This window comes from Anopheles ziemanni, chromosome 3 (genome assembly GCF_943734765.1).
Source record: "Anopheles ziemanni chromosome 3, idAnoZiCoDA_A2_x.2, whole genome shotgun sequence".
NCBI classification, from domain to species: Eukaryota; Metazoa; Arthropoda; class Insecta; order Diptera; family Culicidae; genus Anopheles; species Anopheles ziemanni.
In genome coordinates, this window is record NC_080706.1 from 47,571,101 (window position 1) to 47,596,054 (window position 24,954).

General features: G+C 45.4%; 1 protein-coding gene across 1 annotated transcript in view; it reads right to left on the bottom strand.

Moving 5' to 3' along the window:
• Positions 1-1,901: 1,901 nt before the first annotated feature.
• LOC131286290 (sodium/potassium-transporting ATPase subunit alpha) overlaps positions 1,902-24,954 on the bottom strand; it is a 69,462-nt gene continuing 46,409 nt past the window's right edge. Inside the window, exons 2-11 of the mRNA XM_058315224.1 lie at positions 20,508-20,588; positions 16,734-16,862; positions 15,334-15,600; positions 15,052-15,237; positions 12,218-13,813; positions 11,920-12,135; positions 8,658-8,752; positions 2,725-2,899; positions 2,408-2,640; positions 1,902-2,283 (exon numbers count right to left, since the gene is read on the bottom strand). Coding sequence (XP_058171207.1) covers positions 2,163-2,283; positions 2,408-2,640; positions 2,725-2,899; positions 8,658-8,752; positions 11,920-12,135; positions 12,218-13,813; positions 15,052-15,237; positions 15,334-15,600; positions 16,734-16,862; positions 20,508-20,588 — 3,099 coding nt within the window. The 3' untranslated portion in view covers positions 1,902-2,162. The remainder of the gene's footprint in view (positions 2,284-2,407; positions 2,641-2,724; positions 2,900-8,657; positions 8,753-11,919; positions 12,136-12,217; positions 13,814-15,051; positions 15,238-15,333; positions 15,601-16,733; positions 16,863-20,507; positions 20,589-24,954) is intronic.

Sequence of the window (24,954 nt, forward strand, 5' to 3'; positions counted from 1 at the left end):
TTCCAGTGCGTGTGTGGATAATCAACATGAGGTGGTGTCTTTTTTTTTGTTTTTAAACCTTTTGATGGACAAACGCATCATTAAACGTTAACACAAACAAACACACATACACACACAAACACTTTCTCATATATGCATGCACTATGCGTGCGCCATCCCCCGCTTATCAATCCAAACCCTCGAAAGCTACTGTGTGTTTTTTGCCAACCTGGAAAATGGGATCCTGTCTTTCGAAACCAATGCCAAAAAATGACGAGACTTGCTTTGAAGAAAAATGCACAACAACGTATCCTTCGGATGTTTTGTGTGTTCTTATGCAGCCCATTGCCCAACAAAACAACCAAACAGTAACATATAGCATCCTTCTTTCGGTTCTCAAGAGTGTGCGCCAGGTTGTTTAACATTACATCTCTTCACCACTTCTCTCCACCACCTTCCTAAGGCTCCAACCGACCGACCGACCGACCGACCGACCGACCGACCAGCGCAAGGGTACCTTCCTTGTAAAGCGTGAAATACGCAAACCCACCTCAAAAAGCAAACGTCTTTTGTCAACCTCGGCAAAACTGCAAGCAATGCTTAGTATATCTTACGCGCGGTGAGATTTGTGGGTACCAGATATTTCTGGACCGAATTCGAATTACTACTGCACGACTTCACTGCACATGCCACCTCCACGTCCTGCTGCTGCTGCTGCTGCTGCTTCTCCTCCTCCTAACGCCCTATTCCATATTGAAGTTAAAAGTATATAAGAAAAAACATTGTAACATTTCTCTCCCGCTAACACAAACATATAAACACACCCCCGCCGTTCAGGCAGCGTCAACCCCACGATCATCATTATCATCATTCTCAATCGTTTTCCAACTTTGCCAATCGATCCACATCCAGAGTGGTTTGCCCCAGCGAATAGCGTTTTATTAGCGGCGACGCATCCTAGCTTTTCCACACACTAGCGCGCACACACACGCACTCGCACAAGCACACACACACACACACATCCTTCTAGCTCCCGTCCATGGTAGGAGGGGGTCAAGAAGGTGGGTGGTGTTGCTGTTCCTTTCCGATCGGTTCGAATTCGAACAAACACACACACGTACGCCCTGGCGGTTTCTAGCTCTCTCGATGATCTTCCTTTCTATTTGTGCCTATCCACCCGCGCACACGTACGCGCGCACACGCACAAGCACACACACACACGCGCATACAAACACGAGCGCATACCACAGGGTTGCGTTTCACCCTGCAAGAGGGCCGCAAATGGTTTTGATGGTGGCGGTGGTGGTGGTGGTGGCGCGCTTGTGTTGCTATGCTTCTCTGGGTGGGTGGTTTGGGTGGGGGGTGGGGGTGGTGGGGGAAGGTGCCTTCAGTATAAGACTACGATCGTTTACGGTTGATCTTCTAACCCCTAGCTAACATCGTCGTGATTTTCCTCCTCCTTTCGTTTCGCCACTCGCTGCTTCTTGTTTACTTCTCGTCTTTCCTACGGGCCTGGCCTCGCTACTAAATCTTGTATCGCGCACACTGAAGGGTCCGTGTTCTTTTCTCCGTGTATCATCATCCCGCGTCGTTGCGCAGAGCTTTCGTCGTCTGGCTCTCCGGAACGCGCTCCGCAGCATCATCAGCCGCTTCCTTCCTCTGCTTTCCTCCTCTCCCTTTTTCCCGTCTCTACTACTGTCGTTCGTAATAATGCTTAATTTTTAATATTTTATCTCCTCCACAACTCGCACAACTAACCGGTACACCCCGTTTTGCTTTATAACGGTGTGCTCTGCTTGTGTCTGGCTCTGCTGGCTCGCATATATTATATAAGCTTCCTCCTTTCAATCTCACGCCCAACTACTAGTAGCTTTCGCTGTTCGATATCTGAGTGTGTGTGTGTGTGTGTGCATGTGTGTGTGTGTAAGTGATCTGTTTTTCCGGTGCGTGAGAGTGTGTTTGGACTGTATTTTGGGTGTTTGTACTTGTACGTCTATTTCCTTCGAGTGTGTGTCTGTATCGGTGTACGGGTGTATGCGCTGTAGATCTGTCTTTGTGTGTGTGTAGCGTACGTGTTCGTTTTGTGGTGTTGTTGTTGTTGTTGGTATATGTGTGTGTATGTGGGGGAGTTGGTTTTCTGGTTTTGTTTTTTAATTAATCTTTTTAAATATAAATTTGTTGACCTAATAGTACGTTTCTTGCTCTAGCCAGCCGCCTGGGTTGCGTCTCAAGTAGAAGCGACGAATTTCGTCGTAAACGAAGATGGACAAGCTGAACGGTAAAGCTGGCAGCCACCAGACGAACCTACGAAGTGCGAGCGTGAGAGAAAAGTAAAAGAAAGGGGGAAACAATTGTGAATAAGGACCGATCATCAGACAAGCTAAAACCGCGAACAATCTGCTCGTTGTTGGCGGCCGCTGGTACTTACTTCAGTGGGAACATACGCAGACCCTTATCCATACCCGGCGTGTAGGACAGGATGGCAGCCAGTATCGTTTCGAACACGAGACCAAAGTTGAGGGCCCAGTTTCTCATGCCCTGGTGGAAAATCGAGTTACGGCGAGTCTTACAGATGATCAAATCGGCCCACTGGACCACGACGATCGACACGAAGAACGCGGTGTGGCAGGTGAACTCGAGTGTCTTACGGTCGCGGTAGGTCTGCGGGAGGGAGGGAGAACAGTGCCAGAGTAAGTACACGGCTGCCATTCAGAGGAGGACCAACTGGTTTCGCTGATTACTTACCCATTCCTGGCCGTACGAATCGGTGAGATCGTTGATGGCCTTCGAGTCCCAGCTCTTGCGGAGACCGAACAGCTTCAGCGGCAGGAATCCGTTCTCAGCCATGATGACGAAGTACACGAAGAAACCGGCGGCGGCCTGAATCATACCAATCTGACCGTAGGCCATCGAGATAAGTCTGCGTTGCGTCGGGGAAGGTGAAACGAACGGGAGGAACAATGTTGGGAATGGATGGAAAGGGAGATAGAAAAGAAACTTCGTTAGCATACGGTGGCCGATTTGATGGTGAGTAAAAATCAAGTGACATGTTAAGACTTTTATTAACTACTTTTAGAAATAAGTTGTTAGTCCTTATGGTTACGTTAATGCTCGTTACCTGAGGCTAGGATTTTACTGTACATTTAATATTGTTCTATGCATTCGATCCCACACAAGTAACGAGCACACGGGCCTTCTTGACAAACATTATATTTTGCCAAGAAGCGCCTTTAGTTTGATTAGCATATTAAAGCATTATTTCAGCACAAGGCAGTTAGACAATTAATAAAAGCGACTTAATACTACCCAAAACTTATTGCTACCATATTGCCATTGGCAGGCGCTATATACACTACTACAAAGCATGAAAGCGTGCATAAGGGAGGCAAGGACATTGACATCGACTTCAACCGGATAGTTGGTTGTAGCTGAAATCGATTCGCTTATAGAAAGGGAAGCACACTAAAGTACAGCGATGTACAAAGCAAAAGGATCATGCAGAAGAAGAAGAAGAAGTAGAAAGGGTCATTCAAGAAGTGATAGCATCGAAAAATATTGAAAGAATAAAACGTAACTGCCACTGAGGGGTAGTTCCAGTGTTCTGGTATCGAGGTTGGTAAAAAATGAGGAAAGCTAGTGGTTCACGAAATAGTAATAGTAAGTAAAAGAGTACAGGCGAGAAAAAGGTAGTAAAACAGGAACGGCCAGAGAGCCGTGACAAGTGATGGCAGAAGAAGTAGAAGAGAAACAGAAAGAGTCAGAGAAGATGTGTTGCAAAGAGAGGAAGTAAAGAAAACGAGAACACACATTTTTCGTTCGAAATACTCACTTTTTGATCTGGAGACATTTAGTGTGTGAGATTTGACGGTGGGTGGTGGGCAGGGAGGGTGGTGGTTGGTGATGGTGGTAGGAAACAGTTGGGTGGAAAAATGGTCTCGGGCGGAGGGGGTTTGTGATGGTACGGGCGATCGGTGGAAAAGAGAAAAACGCTCCTCGAAAGAAATTCTCACGGCGGAGGGTCTATGGAACAACGCGAGATGCGAGTGGAGACGAAGTTCGTTTTGGGGGGTAAAAAACAAACGCGAGCAAAGGATCGAAGGCATAAGTAGGGACGATTTTCTGAGGATTTTTTTTAACATTTTCCCGAGCAGAGAGAGTGAAGCACGAATGAAGTCGAATATTACCAGATCGATTTGGCGGAAGTGTAAGTTTGGATCAATGAAACAATTGATTCGAAGAAATTTGAAAACAAATCCTTTGGGACAAAGAAAACAAAAATTAAACGCTAGTAAATCACTCCGACTAACATCGTGTGGAGAGATTTGCTTAGTAAGAATGATTTAAGACCTGTATTTTGGCGGGGGATGCTTAAGGGTTAACTATAGAAAAACCTGGTATGCGTGTCCTGAAAAGTGTCTTACAGCTAAAACATCAACGTTGTGCCGTACAGAAGGTAACTTTCAACATCTAAATTGAGGCATATCATACTAACGCACCACTTCAAAGCATTCAAATATGGGAGAAAAATCGACAAGGGGATCGGAAGGGAAACAAACAAACACGATTACATATACACATATATAAACAACAGCTATCAGCGCATATTGGACACAGATCGGCGACGAGTTTATATCAAACGGAGCGTTCTAGAATATGTGTTACATCTAAAGCAGCGGGAAGGATTTGTGTTGCTGGTGTCATGTTTATCGGTTGTGAACTCTTTTTAGGAAGCCTTGGCCTGAGCCTTAAAAATAGTGGCATCTTGGACGAACCTTGGTTCGGAGAGGGAGGCAAATATGTTAGGATTTTATTATAGGTTTGAATTGCTGTTCTAGATTGGATTTAAGGTGTGTGGAGGGGTTGGGTGTGGTTCAGCTAACTATCTAACGTACAGCATAACTTGTGTTGGGTGGAAATGCGGCATCTATAAGGTAAATGCTATCCATTCCACAATCTCTAACGGAACACACAACTGAACTTGGAACTCTCGCACTTCTACTGGAACGCTTCTAACACGACATCTAGAGAGTAGTAATGCGAACAGTGAAGTGATTCGAACAAAAGAGAGTATGTTCTATGAAATCATTTACACTAAATCAAAATTCAAAAAACACTTAAACACACGTTGCTGTGATAGATCAAAAACTGATAGAAGAACGAAATGGTAAGAGGAAGAATAAATCAAACGATAAATAGAGCACACGAGGGAGTTAAAGAAGGGGAAGAGAAATGCTATCAAGTCAAAATGCGGACAAATGTCGACAGGTTTAGTTGAAGGGCTAAGTGATAAAAAAAACAATCTGTTGAACAGAGCGAAGAAATCTACTACATAACTCACTCCAACGAGTTAAGAAGAACTGCCTTCACAAAACTTCCAATCGTTAAGCGAAAACACACTTCGACAATAGTTGTCGATGCAAACGCAGTGTATAATGCCGCACGGGACGATTGAGTATTTAGAAAAATGTTCCACAAATTCCGGCAACAATGTCCACAAGAGTTGTGCATGATGGTTGACTGATACAGTCATTAAAAATCATGTGAATTAGATTAATTTTTACTGTCAAAAAATGCAAGACGCTAGTCAACGATTCGTTGTTCGCAACGAACAACTTACACAGTAAATCTCTCGAATGGTTTGTTCCAACCATGTATAATCATTAAAAAACGGTACAAACAAGACGGTAGAAACGTTTCAGCTTCAAATATAATAGGAGTGCAACTATAGGGCACTAGCAAAGTGTTGAGTGACATAAAACAGGATAAACAAACGAAAAGTTATCTTTTTTTTGCTGCACAATTATTATAACACAAAGCTGCAAGGTTGAAAAAAAACATTGGAACAAAAATTAATCAAAATTTAGTATGAAACAAAACATTGCACAAAAACATATAAAAATAAAGATTCAGAAACATACAAATAACAAAGCATCAGCCAGCTTCCACCTGTAAAACGAAAATATCGGACGTCTTCCTCGAAACGGAGGACGCGTTCGTACAAACGAACAGAAAACAGAATATAACAAAACAATATAATTAAGTGATACAGTGAACAGATAACGAAAACATAACGAGGACGTATGTATGCTGCACATATGCGTCGGTAACGAAAACAAAAAAGAAAATAACATAATCGATGATGAATTCATTCAGTGGAAACGTTTAGAAAGTTAAAACAAGAACGTGGCAACGTATCCTGACCTGCGGTTGACCAAGTTGTCACGATAAGGATCTCTCGGTCGGCGTTTCATAATGTCACTTTCCGGTGCTTCGTAGGCGAGCGAAATGGCCGGTACCTGAAGATTGGGTGTCGGTGGTGGTGGTGGTAGTAGTCGAGACGTAGGCGGCGGCAGTAGGGGACACGAGGTTGCATGCAAACGCACACACAACACGCCCGAACACCCACACACACACGCACACACGAAGGAATAGGATGAAGTGATTGAAAATTTTACGTTTAGATTAGTATGAACAATTGTAACAACCGTTATCAAACAGTTTACGATCGTTTTGAATCGTTGATAGTATTTCGTTGTTGTAATAATTGTTGGTGTCGAAGTCGCTCTTCCTTATAGCTAAGACTTATACTTAAATCACGGTAAATATGGGGAAGCAGACGTCTCATCACTCACAGTGATGAAGCGTAAGTCAGTGTCTCATACGACGTAAGCCTATTTGTCAACAGTTAACAAAATTCACTACTTCGAGTAAAATAATTAAAGCGCATTGGATTGTAAGTGAAAACGGGAACACAATGTATCGCTTCATACGTTACATAGCTAGACGTTGCACATTAAAAAAAATTTCGATGACTTTAAATTTTGAAATATTTCAACACAACATTGTTTGCTAACCAAATGGAATTAACGCAGCCAGTAAGACAATTATGCTCACAAATTGCACCGTAGTTAAACCAATTGCGCTTGTTTTTTAAACAAAACTTACGTAATACGAATATTGCAACAATAAGAAGTGAAGAGGAATGAATTGAATTGCTGAGCGAAAAATAGACAACGGACTCAGTAGTGTTGAATCAGTAGAAACATATTGAGGAGACTGGTACGATAGAACTATTCTATAGCAGCATTCGTTAAGGTCGCATATTGTAGTGTGGAAAAAGAAGAAAAACTAGTACAAACAGTTCTTGCAAATTGAGTGATAAGAAGACAAGAAGAGATAGAACAAGAGAGACACAGGTAAAGATTGACAAAGTTGATGATAGATTGGGTCTTAGTTTGGCAGTGAAGAGATAAATATATCACATTCTAATCTATTGTTTTGGTTGCATTTGCACTAGAAAAGGAAAAAAAAACTATTCGCTAATTCTCTATTAAATTCCGCCTAAGGGTGTTTAGGTGTGTTCCGAGAATGGAGGGCACTCGGCCGAGCTTAATCGGGTAACCAAAGGATTCCCCGATTCGCGACGGGTTGCGTGAAGATTGTGTGTAACGGGTATAGAAGATCGCCTACGATCCCACGCAGAACGGAGTTTTGTTTAGTGTGCTTTGATTGTTGTTTCATTATGCTCTTTCGTTTTGTATGTTTCAAGGAGCAGGATACATTATAGGAGCAAAGGAGACACTAGGCGAACGGATGGTGACAAGTTTTCGAAGCATCGTTAAATGAATTGGCGAACTTTGGAATGATAAAAGCTGATGAGAAACCCCATGATCCGATGGTGACATAACCGACGATGAACGGGAGTGAAGGATGAAAGGGAATGGTTTGAGGGAGCGTAGAAAACTTACCTTAACAATTGAATTACTAAACTTTGATTCTAACCGAATCTTCTTATGGTTCATCGAAAGAAAAGAGAAAGCTTCTTTGATACGAAACAATGGAAGGTAGCGGACAAACAAACGAAGAAATTGTGTCCGTAGTGTAAAAAAACACAGTGAATTAAGGGAAAGAGCAAAAAGGCGAAGAAATGTGAAGGAGAAAAATAGAAAGAATCAAGTAGGAAAAATTTCCATTTTTATATCAGTTTGGAAATCGATCAAGAGGAGAATGAGTACGGTTTTTGACCCCATTCCAGTCCCTCGATCGATTTCCATAAGCTACAGTACACGATAGAAGAAAACTGGAGTAGTGTTCTATGAAAAGTTCACAAAACTAAGTAATTCTAATGCCAATGTCTAAAACAATTAAATCGATTGCATTATAGTCCCACCACCGAACAAATAGTCAAATAAAACGGAGTAGATAAATCAGGGAGGTGGAAAGAAGAAAAAAGAGGAGTAAGTAGAATTGTTATAAGAACAACACGCGCACACGAAAACAGCAGTCACAACACACAGAGGTAGAGAAATAGAGAGGTATAGATAGAAAGTGTGTGACAGTTCAGGTTAGAATATCAACTCTAGTTTGCAGACGGATCGCCGGCAGCCAAATGGCAACCGGGATTCCATCTGCAACGATTAAAGAGAAGAGAAAACAAACAGGATTACACAACACAACACAAACAAGGATCACACGAGTAGAAGAAGTATACGCACACACAAACAAATTCGCAAGGGTACAATTAACAGAAAACAGAAAAATACAACTCGGCAAACCGCGCCGTCCCACACATCCTTATCCCGTCACGGTCCTCACTGAGGCGGCAACCGGAAGGACGTGCAGACAACGACACGGGCGGCCAAGGCGCATAAGGCATGAGGGAGCGGGAGATGGATTACCTTTCGTTGACCAATTTATCAGTGAACGGATTACGGGGCTGGCGTTTCATGATATCGGATTCGGCTTCCTCGTAGGCAAGAGAAATGGCGGGTACCTGCGTATGCCACACGCACAAATGCACAGATACACGGATGACACGTACATACAAACACACACACGCAAGGCGAAAGATCGCGCGTACGAATACGCGTTCAAGTGTGCAAGGACGGCATGATTTCGAGTGCATGGATTGTGGTGGTTGTGGTTGATGGTGTCGGTTAATGATTATTTAGCGGTTTTTCGGTTTCCATTTTGTGTTCGGTTGAATTTGTTTGTTTTTTGATACAACCACACATTCACACATGTACAGGTACGCGCGCAAACGGGGCACGAACAGAATCAAAATGTTACACCGGATGTGGAACGCCGTCGGCAACAGGAGCAACGTAAGGATGTTGATAATGATGATGATGGTGATAGGTAGGTAGGGTTAGGCATCATCGACCGCATCATCGATTCGATTTTATGATTTCGACCGCGTGTTTCATGTTTAATCCGATTTGTGTCAAGGCAGTTTTGGTTTTTCGTTGGTTGGTAGAATTACATTACATTCGGACGGTGTGGTTAGATATGGTCGGAAGGGAAAAGAGAGAAAAAGATCGTTTGATTACTTATCAATTGTACTAGCGGGGAGGAAGGAAGAAAAAAATTGACAATAGGCACAGTAGGACGACAGGTGATGGTTGTTGCTTCCGTCTGGTAGGGCATAGAGTCCTACCGGAAAGCATTAACACGAAGTAACGAAAAACTTCCTCTGACTAGGCCCAATAAACCATGGACTATAGCGACGATCGTGTCGAGCGCCTCAGGAAGCAGAACGACATAAACGGAATGTACAAGTGTGAAAATGTATGCACGGCAATGTATTGAGCAAAAGGAAGCAAGGGATAAAGCAAACAAAACTGGATTTATGTGACCTTGTGGGCATGAATGTGAGACAGAGAACGCGAGCGCATATGAATGTTGATTGAATTTGTGGATGTTTTCGGTTTTTTTGCTTAAGGACTTTCCAAGGACAGAAAGGATAGAGAGAAAGTTGGGCTATGTATGACGATGTGTTGTAAACGTGTAGTAGTTGTAGGTTTTTCAGCACAAGATTCACCAATGGAAAGGGGGGTCGAGAAGCGGTAAGGTAAAAAATCGCTGGTTGTGCATAATCTCCCTAACTTAGATATAGGATAGTATCGTCATCTATACTATTCACAGTAAAAAAAACCCTCTTAATCGCTAGATGTTAATGGGTAAAGGTAAAACTTAATCCCATAGCACGCATTCACGCCGTAGTTATCGTGCAAGGCGGAACACACCATGTCGTTCCCAACGCAGTTCCAATGCATTTCGCAGGGAAGCTTAGATCTATCATAACTTAACCGAGAGTTTCTCCGGGGATGGGGGGCAAGCTTCGTTAGTAGAAGTTTCAAAATTGCATTCTCAATTGGCATTGTAAGGCATTATCGTGGGCGATGGTTTCCTGGGTTAATTGGTAGACTCGCAGCATTTCACATTAGAATAATGAGCATCATACCATAGTAAATTATTAATGTTATCTTAGTATAGCATAAAAAAAAACCCAAAAATCAATGTAGAAGGAAATAATTGGATAAGAACCTCTCATTGACCAGTTTATCGTTGAAGGGATCACGTGGTGGCCGTTTCATGATATCGGACTCAGCATGTTCGTAGGCTAATGAAATGGCCGGTACCTATCGGAGACGGACGGGGGTTTGTGGTTTGTGAAGGGACGACGCGTATTATCACGCGTATATTGAGACGGGAAAATGAAAAGTTAAAATCATAAATAAAGTGAACTGACGGTCAGCAGAACATGTAAGTTCCTTCGTATAGCGTAAATTAAAACACGCGCACCAGTAGTGCGCAATAATTAGAGGAACTACGATAAACCCCGCTTATCGGGATGAATGGTGACGGACGGACGGTAGCGCTGAATAATTGTAACAGAATCAACAAATATATAGCAATGCTCTACTTTTGCACCCAATGCGCACACATACCTGCTGCTTGTCGTTATTATTAACTGTTTCTTTTCGCTCTACAGCGAGCTCAAACGTCTGCGTATCTATGAATCGCACTCTTTTTAGCTAGCAATACAAGGACGAGGCTTTACTAATATCTGGCTTGCATCGCTGTATACTATATCGATATGTGGTTGATTGATTAAAAAAATACTATATAATGCCGTAGAAAGATTCAAAAAAGTAGTAGAAAAATATTTAATGTGAAAGAGAATAAAGTAGCAATAATAATTGTAGTTAGAGCAACGAAGAGAAACGTAGGTAGAGAAATAGAGTGTAGATCAGGAAAAGAAGAAAATAGTGTAGAAAATCAAGATTATCTCAGCGTCCGAGTGGGCGGAGAGCGATAGGGTAGTATCAAATAGAAAGATAGAAGTAAAAAAGATAAGGTAAGATCTTGCATTATGCTAGCTCCCTTGACGCAAGATCATGGGTTAAGTTAAACATAATAATTTACTACTGAATTACGATCAAAATGAAAAAAAAAGTCAATAACGAAACAAGATAGCAGAGTGTCTTAAGAAAAAATAGGAAAAGTGATAAAGTAGAGTTTCGCAACCGAATCGGATACCTCTCGTTCACCAGATTGTCCCGGAAGGGATTGCGAGGCCGCCGTTTCATAATGTCGGACTCGGACTCTTCGTAGGCCAACGAAATGGCCGGCACCTAGCGAAAAGAATACATGTCCACAAACGCAAGTACACGCAGAGGACGTGGTAGGGCGCGTAGAGATACATTTTGTTTTTCCATAACCCAATGGTTTTTGTTTTAACCCATGGTGGGTCCATCGTTGTGATGGTGGAGAAAATAAAAAAAAGGGAACATAAGAATAACAATAAGTTAATAAGATGTTACGATTATTCGACCAGATGAAATCAATCTACTGGGATAGTCCCTTCGATAAAACACAAATTTTAGCTTGGGCGCCATCTGAAGGGAAAAACTTCCTATCAGTTCCTATAAGCCTTCACCGTCTGGTATGCTCGTTCAGCCCATCGTATGCTTTCCGCCGCAGGCTACAACGCGTAAGGAAGGAGCGTAGTGGTGTACTAAAACTTACAACAACACCTTTGTAGTCGTCTTTTTGTCGAGAGTATGAAACAATTCAGTCCGGAGAAGCCGACCGAAGCGAACTGAGAAGGGGTGTTGTTTTTTCTTTTGCGCCGGGCCTGAAAACGAATAAACTTACCATGTCCGTGCCCAGATCGATACACAGAATGGTGACGGTTCCGAGCGGAAGCGGAATGTCGCACAAGATGAATGCCAGGAAGGGCGAAATTTCCGGAATGTTAGACGTCAGCGTGTAGGCGATCGACTTCTTCAGATTGTCGAAAATCAGACGTCCCTCCTCAACACCGGTGACGATCGAGGCGAAGTTATCATCGAGCAGAATCATGTCAGCGGCCTACCGGGGAAAGCAAAAGTGTAAGCGTTTACGAAACGATCTTCTCCCACCAATCACCACCCTCATTGCTTGCGTCGCTTACCTGCTTCGACACATCCGAACCAGCGATACCCATAGCAACACCGATATCAGCCTTCTTCAGAGCGGGCGAATCGTTGACACCGTCACCCGTTACGGCCACGATGGCACCCATACGCTGGCAACCCTCCACAATGATCAGCTTCTGCTGTGGTGAAGTACGGGCAAACACAATCTCCGTGTGGTAGCGCAGAATCTCGTCCATCTGGTCCGAGGACAGGTCACGCAGCTCCGAACCGTGCACGACGGCAGCCTTGGCTTCACGTGGGTTTACCTCCGAAACGGGGATGTTCAGACGCTGGGCAATGTCCTCGACGGTTTCGTTGCCCTCCGAGATGATACCGACCGACTTGGCGATAGCCTTGGCCGTGATCGGGTGATCACCGGTAACCATGATGACCTTAATACCAGCCGAGCGGCACTTGGCGACGGCATCCGGGACGGCAGCACGCGGCGGATCAATCATGGACATCAGGCCGACGAAGCGGAGATTTTCAACCTGGAAGTTAACCTCGTCCGAGTTGAACTTGAAGCCAACCGGGTACTTGTCCGAGGGGAGCAGGAAATCGCAGAAACCGAGCACACGCTCACCGAGACCGCCGAGCTCCAGATAGGCATTGTTGAACGCTTCCTTCATCTCTTCGTCCATCATCTTCTCCTTGCCGTTGATGAAGATGGTCGAGCAACGCTCCAGAATACGCTCGGGGGCACCCTTCATCACCAGCAGGTAGCGCGGATCGCTCGGGTCTTCCGTCTCGTGGATCGACACCTGGTACTTGTTGGTCGAGTTGAACGGAATCTCGCACACCTTCTTGTTGCGCTTGCGGATGTTCATCACGTCGCCGAGGGCCAGCTCCATACACTTCAGCAGGGCAGCCTCGGAGGCATCACCGCTTACTTCCTTCTTCAGAATTGGCACACCGTCTTGACCACCCTTGAATTCGGCACGGTTGCACAGCGTGGCAATGCGGGACAGAGCCTTGAATCCGGGGCTGGTGCGATCGTACTGCACACCGCTCTGATCCTCCGTGGTATCGGCCTCGATGATCTGGTTATCGAACCACATATGCGCAACGGTCATACGGTTCTGCGTTAGCGTTCCGGTCTTATCCGAGCAGATGGTCGATGTGGAGCCGAGCGTTTCGACAGCCTCCAGATTCTTTACCAGACAGTTCTTCGATGCCATACGCTTGGCGGTGAGCGTCAGACACACGGTCACGGTGGCCAGCAGACCCTCCGGCACGTTGGCGACGATGATACCGATCAGGAAGATGACCGCATCAAGCCAGTGGTAGCCGAGGATGAAGGCGATAACGAAGAAGGTAACACCGAGGAACACGGCGACACCGGTGATCAGGTGGATGAAATGGTGGATTTCCTTGGCGATCGGGGTCTCGCCCGTGTCCAAACCGGAAGCCAAACCAGCGATACGACCCATCACGGTGTAATCACCGCAGCTGATGACGACACCCTTCGCGGTACCCTCAACGGCGTTGGTCGAGAAGAAGGCCAAGTTCTTGGTTTCCAGCGGGTTCTCGTGGGTGAAGTCCGGTCCACGGGACTGCGGCTCCGATTCACCAGTCAGCGAGGAGTTGTCAACCTAAGGGGTGTAAGGGAACGGAGTGTTAGACAGTGAAAGCGTAAAGAATTTGAGGGCTGAAAGGACTCCACGAATTGTTTTCAACTGGTACGCCGACCCATGGAAGCTACTCAAACTGCCATCTTTAAATGTTGAAAATGTATAGCCCTCATCCCGTATGAAATATTTTGGGTTATTCTGGTTTAAATTATCCAAATCTTTTTGAAATCTTAAGTTTGAACATTCCTGGTTTAATTGATGGACAAGTGAAACCAACGACAGATAAAAGAGCTCACATTCAAACCTTTGTGCGGTCATTGATGAGCAAATTTTGTCCATTTTAGTCATCAGCAATTGATAGGGGTGAGAACCAACAGCAATTTTATTTTTGCAACTACATCCCTCTTCAAAGGGAACATCCCTGACCAAATGGGAGCAGCATACGCACAGTGTCCGACAGATCCTGAACGCAACATGGCGCACACGCTTGCTATCAAGTGTGGCAGCAGTGCTGGTTACACAACCAACCCCGCCCTTTATTCGCTCTCTGTCCATGGGCTGGCACCGGTCGTCCCCATTCATCATTCCGACCGGATTGGTACCGTCGTGTTGGCGCGAAACGGCTACGGTATGATGGCAAGCAGGGTGGCCGCCGCCGCCGCCACCGAAGGTCGTGCGGTAAAACCAATCAAAACGAATCATCATAAAAACCGACAACCGGTCCGGGTTCTCGGATATACGCAACGTAACCAACGATGCGCCCCCGGTACCGCGTGTGGATGTCCCAGCAGCGCTGGTCCCATCGAGTGCCGGAAAGCACAGCACGGCTTCAATTATTTTGTGTTCCACACATATATTCCATTTTTTTTTTACACGATGATGATGATGATTGGAACGTTTTTGCAAATGCAGCCGCAATTGAACAACGCGCACCGACCAGTCCCCCAGTCCCATTTGCCAAGCGGCATACGCCAACTCCACAGTTGTTTCCCTTTCATCCATTGCTCGCTGGTCTCAATTCAAAGGAATTAAATTTCATTCTTAATGAATGGTGAGCGCGATGCTTGGGTCGGTGGGAGGGTACGCATCTTCTTCGATGACATGGCCACCAAAAGGCCGTCTCTGTACGACCCCGATGAATGAATGAATGTATCGAATTCATGATCGATGTCATGAGCAATCGATCTGCAGAGTTCGGGCACCAGTTGAAAATTCCAGTCCCGTTGTTCTTCGTCGTCGTCGAAATTGCCAAAATTTACCTTGAAGTTACGCGCTTCAATGATACGAATATCGGCCGGTATCCTGTCACCGAACTTGACCTCAACGACGTCACCGATGACGAGGTCTTCGGCGCGCAGCGTCAGCTTCTCGCCTTCACGCAGAACGGTAGCGAACTGGGGGACCATGTTCTTGAACGATTCCATAATCTTTGAACTTTTCGATTCCTACAAAAGGGACACGGAAGAAAGGCGGATGAAAAAACGGTATGTATTAAAACTTTATCCATGTGATTATAAACAAGCCCTCGGGTTGGCACTTACCTGGTAGTACGAGAAAATACCGGTCACTATCACGACAGCGGCCAGCACGATACCGAGATAGAGATTATCGTCGGCCGGTTCCTCGACGGTACTGGCCTGGATCGAGTACGCGATGAAGCACAGGATTGCGCCGATCCACAGCAACAGAGCGAAACCGCCGAAGAGATTCTTGCAGAACTTGACCCATTCGGGCGTCTGTTTGGGCGGGGTCAGGGCGTTTGGTCCATCTCGTTCCAGATTCTCCTTGGCTTTCGCGTGGCTAAGACCCTGTAGGTGAAACGGAGGATTACCATTAGTATCATCAATATATTCCATCACCAAAGATAAGAAAGAAACTAAAAAATCCTTCCATGTGCTGAGCAGTTTAATTTTATCTCGGTTCTTTACACCTGTTCGTGGCTAGCAAAAAATAATAAGGACAAAAATTAACTCCAACAACCTTCCGAACAATCACAATTGATAGATGGGCGATAATAATAAACCCTTCCGTCCTTGGTTACAAAGGTCTTAAATATTCGCTATCAACCATATCTTAAAACGGTCACTTCCATCGAACGAACTGTCCGAAAAACGTAAGAGCGTGGTTGCACCATTGATGACGCTTATCAAACGCCTAGGAACATGCTGCTCTTTCACCGGTATTTTTCTCCTGTTTCCGAGACAATCTAGTTCAGTTCCGCCTTTTGCTGGTTGTAAACGTAAATTACTGCAATTTACCAGGTTGAACTGACCCTCCTATCGCCATAAAGTGGCGGTGAGGGCCACCGGCGTGGGATCTGCTCGGTGGTGACGTACGCGGATCGAAACCGGACGGAGTGTGGGGTGGGCGGATGGCAGGTAGATATAGCGCGATGGTTGATAAGAATCCTACGGTTGAGGGACCTCTAGGGGCCAGGGCCGTAGTAGCGCCCCTGTTAACCGGCATTACTTTGGTCTACTATCTAGATCTATCTCATCCATCAAATCCACATTTATTATGCTGCTGTTTTCGATTACTTTACATTTACAACGTTCCAAACACATTTCAGTGTGACGTCACCAGGAACTGCACCACTCGCAAAAATAGTCGTTTAAAACTTGCTATTTTTTTATTTTACAATCAACCAATGCAGTTCATTATGCAATGTTTCGTTTATCTACTGTATGCCAAATGTTTGCTCCCAATATACTAAAGTGTGTGAATTTTGCATTCCTCTGACATCCCTATGAAGCATTTCTCTGAAATTCCTATTGTTAAATATTTTTACTCATTTTTTTATGTAACTCCAACTACTTTCAATCTTATGTAAGGTATATTTCTCAAAAGAAAATATTTTTAACTCCCTCCACTTAAGACCCGGGGGGGGGAACTATAAATTCTTAAGGAATGGAATCGAAGCACAACCCAATCGTATACTTACATTTTCCGGATGTGTCTGAAGTCGCTGGTACAGTTCCTCCGGTGTGATCTTATGATAATCGATATCCAACTCCTGCTTTAAATCATCTAAATCGGCGGCTTTCTTCTTTGGCGGCATTTTGCGTCTTGACTGTAGTCGGGGCACGGCGCGAACGTTTGGAAAAAGGGGAGAGCGAAAAAACAAATGGTAACCACAATTAGCCGAAGCGTTTCACTTTTATTTCGCGGACTTTTTCTGCTGCCGGAGCGGATGGCCTACAAGTGCATCCTTGCCCAGTCGGACTCCACTCGGTGACTGACTGCGAGCTGCTCGCTCGAATTGGTGTCTTGTCGTCCGGGGCCGCCAGGACCAGCCATTAGCGCACGATAACTCTTCAATAATGACTGGGCTGCGGCCGCGACCGATAAGATACCGATGTCAGTCAATATGCTCTGGCGCGTGAGTGTGCGGTCGAGTGAGTGAGAGTCAGCTGAGCTGGATAATTGCAAAGAGGCCACTTGACACGCTCCGCAAGAAGAGCCCCGGATAGATTGTATTTAATATGTTTCATTAACTGCTAAGTACTTGTAATACTACAACTACAACTACTACCGCTACCACTACTGTACCACCGCTTTACCACCGAAGACCACCACTACTTTACTCGCTGCGAAGGCACTGACACCTTTCCTAGAATATTAGGGCATTAAATATAATGTTTTACTATTAAGGTTAGTATTAGAATGCTTAATTGTTTTAGGGCGCACACTTTTAACTACTCAATGTTCTCCGCATGGTATCCATTATTATTAACCCAAGCTTGTATTGAAATTCCCATGCACGAGTTCTTAACCGATACCACTTTCACATTTGAAGTCATGAAGGTGAGAGCAAACAAACTCTTCGCTTTGTGGGGAAAACAAAACCGATGCTTCTAAATACACTGGGGACCACCATCGGCCTTCATCAGGCGCATTCTTTTCCGAACATGTCGTGCCCGAGGACCGTTGTGCGTTGCTAAACGGAGTGGCTGCTCCTTGGACCCATGAGACACGAGATGTGCGGCATAGTAGTACCTGATCCATAGAACGACCCACTCAAGAGGGTAAAAAAGCAATAACATTAACATTATCGCTTCATTTAGAGGCTCACATTGACCGTTCTCTCGAAGCCGAAACCCTCGCGAGACTAGTACGGTCTCCTATACACCTGCGATATAGAACTCCTACGGGTGCAGTGAGGTGTAACTGACAGGCAGACACGCAAAGGGCTCGGAACCGGCATTACATTTTGCGAACGCATCGCTATTTCCATCGCGGGCAAATGCAAAACTATGCTCACTAATTGATAGCCATTTGATGGTACCTCCAACGATGGTGTTCTCGTTTCGATTTCACCATCGTTGAACAACAAGAGCTATAAACAAGGGAAACCTACTGCACCACAGCGAACCGTGTCGCGTTGGAACACGGCCGGTAGATGTTTTCAAGGGGGTTGGTAGCTAGTGTGTTTGCGTTTCTGGCACTCACATGACAATGTGAATACACTCGAGACGCACGACGGACGCTACCAACGAGACCTAGAATCGAACCCCTTTCTCCTTCGGGAGATAAACAACACACCGCGATGAGAAGCGAATGAGACAATTTGCCATCCCCCGTGGAGTCACTGATAAAGGCAAACAAAGAACCAGCATTGCAGAGAGATTGTTCTATTTGATTATTGGCAATCTAGTGCGCCGTCGCTCTCCACACCCCCCTAACCGTGGAAAAGTGGAAAGGGTTCAAGCTTATTAGTTGTTATTATTGCAATTAAGATACGATTGCGAGGGACCCGGTGGCAGGAAGGACGGTTGGCTTCCCAGACAGATAGCAGGGGGGAGGGGAGAGAACAGGCTATGTTGCCAGGTCTCCGGGGGCCATTTTCGCAACGATCCGTCCCGTCGCCGCCGTTGGTGTCATATCTCAGGTGCCATCCGATGACGCGACGTTCCCGATGAAATATACTTGGCCTCCATAAACATTCTGACGTCAGTACGTGCGCTCGAACTCAACTCAGGGATTAGCGGCTGATTGGTTCGGTTGGTGCGTGATATTTACTACCCGAATTCACGCATCCATTGATGGTATTTTTGCTTTCGTTTTTTTTAGCATAAAGCTATCTCAACCTCCAACACCACATACTAACTATCTTACCTTACACTCTTGCTCCGGTAAATATACTACAATTGTACAACAAAAACACATAACAAAAAACTGATGATAAGCATGCAATATAACTAAACCTAACTTGTATAATGAGTGTGTGAAAAGGACTAACAACAAATGAACAATATACAAAATAATTGCACAGCAAACTTTGAATGAACTACCTCATAAAAAAGAGGTAAAAAACGCACATAAACGCCACGTTGAAACACGCCGCTCGGAATCAGTGGACCGTGCACTAAATGGCGATACTTAATGGCAAGTGTAATGGCACACACAAACGCAAAAACCTTACAACAGAGCGATGAAGAAACAGTGCGCAGCCAAGGTCAGGCCATTCACAGCATGGGAGGGATCTCGTCCGTAATGTTATGTAAGTTTTAATAAAATCGGATAAAGTCGAAAATCTAGTTACTCATTAAATTTAAATTGGATAAACATCTGAGGAAATGAAAGAGCAACCTGACAATTTTCCATTTCCCGAAGGTAAATGTGAAAAAAGGTTCACTTCAGCTATGTGAATAGGGACGATATGCCATGCGTGACATAATTGGGAAGTGATTGCTGGTAGTCTAGGTTCCGGTTTTTTTTATGTGTCTGTGTGTGTGTGTGTGTGTGTGTGTGTGCGTGGATTTTTTTGGTTAATGTTCTTATGCACTTCGATAAACGGTCACGGTCGATGGTAATAACGAGACCGGCGAGCGAGCCATAAACTTGACCCGGGGCTTGTTGTGAACATAAAAACTACCACTCAAGTACGTTGATTGTCGATAGTTCCCCGTCCGCTGAACGGTTGAAGCGGCCAATAAAAATGGCAGTATCATCACCCGATTATATAAATATCCATAGTCGTATCACATTTATGGATGTCCAATCGACGGAGCAATTGGACGCTCACCCCTTCTATCCATACAACCCTCCCGATGGGGTGGTTAAGGGAGGATTGATTGAGGCCGCTTTTGGCCCATCCGGGGTAATTTCGGGTGGTTCCGAAAAGGGTTGGGTGGTTCAACCCGTCAACCTCACACAGAGCAACGGTACACGCATGGGGCGCGCGCATGTTCAAGATTAGGCAAGCTGCCAAGCGTGGCATTTTCTGACGGCGTTCTTGGCAGCGTGGACCGCCTGGATCGTTCGTGAAAATGTGCTTCGGTTAATCCTTTCCCCGTAAGTCGCAAAATCGACGACGGGGAGGGTGGTACGAACATAAATGAAACATATGAAAACGCGTCATACATGAAAAATCGCTTTTCGTGAGAGATGCGCGATAGAATCGATTGTGCAATGGCCAATATGAGTAGGGTTAGGTATGAAGTGGATTAGTATCACAAAGCCAACGAATAACGTCAGAGGTGTTCTAACGGTGCGCATACACCAGACCTTCGCACACTCGGGTGTGTAGTAAGCATTTGTCGCTAGATGTATTAGAATGTCAGTAATGTTCTACGGGGGGGAAAATAACGGCCAACATGTAAAGTCCATTACAGCTACCCCGCCCGGGTTTGGTTATTTAATTAGCGCTCGGGTGGCCAGTGTCTAAAGTCAGTTGAGCCATAGAATGGAAGAAAAATAAATAAACCAATACTACCTTAAACTGCCCATCGGCTGTACGGTTGTCATCCTTAACCGGGGCCACCGTGGCCACCCGGTACGAGTCCGTCCTACCGGTCTGTAGGTGTTTGGCCCGACGAGTGAACGTGTATTCGTTCGTTGCGTTTACGTAAGTGTGTGCGTCCGTACGTGTGTGTGATATTTTTTTTTAATTTTACATGTACAAAACCATTTTGTCGGAAGGATATTTGTCCAGTTGGAGTGCGTGCATCGTAACACGAAGGAAAGTCGCCATGGGATTTCAGGGATGGGGGGAAAAATATGATTCGTTCAAAGTACATGAGTTCATTCATAGAGCAACAAACACATTGAAGGCGAGCATGATAATAATAATGTATGAGAAAAACAAACACACAGCATGAACACAACACGGTACAGGAATCGGCAGCAACAGCAACAGCAACAGCAGGGTAAATCGGGCCGCAATACGGATTGCAATAGCATAGTTGATATTGCGGTAATGGGAATTTTGTTGATGAATGGATGGAAAATAAATACAGAGAACAAACATGAGGGAAACAAAAGAAAAACATGATTAGCAAAAATAAAAACGTAGAAATAAACGATCACAATATCACAAAGCATGCAGCAGCCATTTTACAATCGAAGAGAGCGAGAGCTTCACAGTAACGAAACAGAAACGAAAATCTGGAATCCGCTAAATACCACAAACGAACAATTGAACATAGAATATGGTGGAACTCCTTTTTCGGTAATCAATTAACGATAACGCTTGATAATATTTCTTTGAAAATGACTCATTTTCTTTCCACGCTTACACAATTAATAAACGTTTGACTAAAAGTCGATCGATCACAGGAAGTCTAAGCAATACCTCAAACTATTGATGCAGATATTTGTGAAAAAAATTGCACATATAAGCTGAAATAATTATGTTTATGCAGTACCAGCTGCTCCACATTCGCTATCTCGTCCAAGCGGAAAATTGGTTGAGCAAAGAGCACCCGGGAGCGAATGATGGCGATAGAGAGAAAGAGAGAGGGACTCTCTGAATACCAACATTATCCCATAACATTCCGGAGATCCTGCTCCACCGCGACCAAAGCTGAGTGAACGTCCATTCCCTGCTCGAAAATCGAGCGAACGGTTCTTCAGGACATGCGCAGTGAGGATTTTCGAATTATATAATAGGAAAAATTTCCTCGCTTTTCTTGGCACATCGTTTTCTCTGCCTTCCCCCCACAATGTGTGAGTTCAACTTCGATAGAGAAATCGAACCGAAAAGTGGAAGATATATCGTGCTGGAAGGTGTGCTCCTAATAAAGCTCCTCCGAAAGCACAAGACCGATCGAGAACTGGTTCCGTGTCAGCTGCCGTTACGGCCACGTTATGCTGCTAGCGGTGACCTTAGCAGAGAGGTAACGGTGCGCAGAGAAATGTCACAAGGACATGAACCACCGTGCCACCATTCCCCGAACTGGTCCCCCGTGAGTGTTCGGTTCTCGTTAGTGCCGAGAACTTCGTAGTGGTGAGATTTGTCAATATGTAACCCTTTATGAGGAAATAGGGGGGGAAAAAACATCAGGTCCATAACTGAATTTTCATCGTTACGTAAGGAAAAATCGGACTCGCGTTAGCCAGGTGGACGTGAAGAGAAAAAGACTGCAGGAAAAATGGCCCTAGCAAAATTGTACAAATTTAGTTTGAGTGTCCAACGCCATAACTCAACCCAAACAGCTCGCGTACGGTGGACCTAAACACTTGCTAAACCGTTCGGCAGGTCGGGTACACATACACACAAACACACACACACACCTACCTACGCCCGTGCGCGCATTTATGGCTTAAGGTCAGTGTCGTAAACTCCAACGATCAGGCGCGCGGTAAATTTAAAGCCGGTGTCTATCTTTAACGCGTCGCGCCCGGTAAACCGTAATGGTGTGGTGGGTTACGGAGGTGGTGGTGGTGGTGGTGAAGGTTTTCTCCGAAAATCCTCCGCCCATCTCAAGGCGCGTCGCTTCGAAGCACTTTGATGTCACACTGGGACAGGTTCGGTTCCCTCTCCACAGGAGGTGGGGGATAGGTGATGGAAGCGGGGGGTTCCCTTGCTGGGCAAGTAATTAAAAACTGCGGCAAACCGATCCCTCGAACCGATGACAGAACCTGCACCGACGGTGACCGATTGGCCAGGTGCCAGACGTTCCCCGCTGCCCGTTTCGAAGGGAGGAAAACAGCTCAACGGGGGGAGAGGTGGGAGGCCGAAGAGCATAAAACAGGCAACAACAAATCCAAGCGCTGTTGCGGGCAAAAGTGTTGTCATTTTTCTTCTAATAATAAACGGGCAGTATGGGTCCGCGGACAACCAAGACGATCGACAGCTAGATGTTTTTAAAGTGAGGAAGGTTTAAAAAAAAAACACACACACACACAGCTCGATGCACGATGGAGACGCCTGGTTTTTTATCTCGCTTTGGATGCGGAACTCGTGGGGGTTTTGTTTTCTCAGGTTTAATTTAACGGAGTTACAGCAATAATGAAGCGACAAACGACGCAAGCGTTGGGCAATGGGCAGAAAAACAAATCTAATTTACTAAACAATCCATTTTCCAGTATGAGGACTGACTAAAGTGATTAAACTGGCAAGTTCTACGAAAGGACAGCAAGCTTTGAAACATTTCCCGGAAAGTACGCACAATTACCAACTCGGACTTGTTATGAATAATCAAACCCTACCCTCCCTTTCAAGCAAGGGGAATTCCGCTATTTATTCATCTGGCCGTTTGCTGGAAAAAGAGCTGGACTTTTTGTTGACCGAGGCAACGTCGTGACACGAGTAATGTTTGGTTCTGAAATAGCACTCTCGTTAAACATTCCCGCGTTTCGTTGCTCCTTCCCGTGAAGCAGCTGATAAACTTTCCAGTCATATACCATCGGAACAACACAGCGCAACAACACGGCAACTGGCAAGTGGCAGCGATGGGACAGGTCCGTAATCCACCAGTCAAATAACCGGGTGTCAACCTAAGCCGCCATCCGCTCGCCCAGGCACGCGGCCCGTAATCCACCGCCAGGTTAATCTCATCGCAACCGAATAGAACGCACACAGCTTCACTCCTATGTCTTCAGAGATGTGGTGGGACGGGGAGCGAAAAATCCGACCTAGTTCCTGCTCGGCCTAGGAAGACTACTCTTCAGTGGTTGGACGAATTTACGACGTGAGCGTGACTTGATATACGACACCCAAGCCGCGGGCCAGAGTTGGGTTTGGACTAGCTGATAAGCGGCACACCGAGAGGGAAGTCGACTCCTCACCCGGCTTGATGCTGGACCTCGGGGTTTTCTAGCCTTGTGCTTTACTTTCCTCTCTTTAGGAACCCGGAATCTAAAAGCAGCACCGACGGACTATCACCAGGCGCGATCTTTCGCTGGCCACGGATCAACTCTCTGCCATCGTGAGCACGCGTGTATGTTTCTTCTGTATGTTTATATTTCCTGGTGCCCCGCGCTTAGTAGGCTGCTGCAGCTCCAGCGTCCAGCGTCCAGATTCCCTTGAGTCACCATTAATCAGCACGATCGCGGCGTTTACTATCGGGTGGCGAGAGCGCGAAAGGGAGTAGAAACATCCCGGCTTCGTAGTACTGCCCCCCTCCTCTTAACATTATTCCTTTCATTAATCAATCTCCGAGTGTGCAAGATCATTTAGCTCATTATTTACTTCGACCGGTGTGTGCGGTGAGCATTATTTCTTCCCTCCTTCAGATAAAATTAACGAGAAGCAGTGTGCTTATTATTAGCTCTCCTCCAAAAAGCCGTCAGTCAGCGGGTTGGCGTTCAGGTGAGGGACTCTCCTGTCATTCGTTCGGTTGGCAACAAAACAAAATATGCCAATGAAGCGGCGTGCTCAACCGACCGGCGAACGAATCATGCGGAGAATGTTCGTTCACACCGTAGAGTCACTAATGGCAAACGTTGTGATGTTAGGATAGTGTTCATTCAAACTTTCGAACTGCCATGGAAAACGTCATGTTCGGGAAAAGATTGTTACTGACCCGCTGCCCCGCACCTCTCGCGCACACTTGTTTGTTTATTTACCGCTTTGAGGGATTTATTTTTTTATGACGTTAGAAGCTGTTGCATCTAAATTTTCTCCCCCTTTTGCGAATCGGATGTACGCCTCGGAACAACAAACAAAAAATAAACAAACGAAGCAACATCAATCAATGGTGCTAGCTCGTCATCATCAAGGCGCGTCAAAGGGGGGGGCGAGCCAAAATTGAACATAAACATTAGTGCCAAGGGTGTGAATGCAAAAAAAAAAGAGAAGGAACAAAAAACACATTTTCAACTCTGGCTTACATCCTCGACCCAGGCGAAGAGAGGGATGTCAGTCGTATTTCCAAACGACACTTCATCCAATCGCCCGCAACAACATCGCACCGGGGAAATATGATCCACACGAAAGA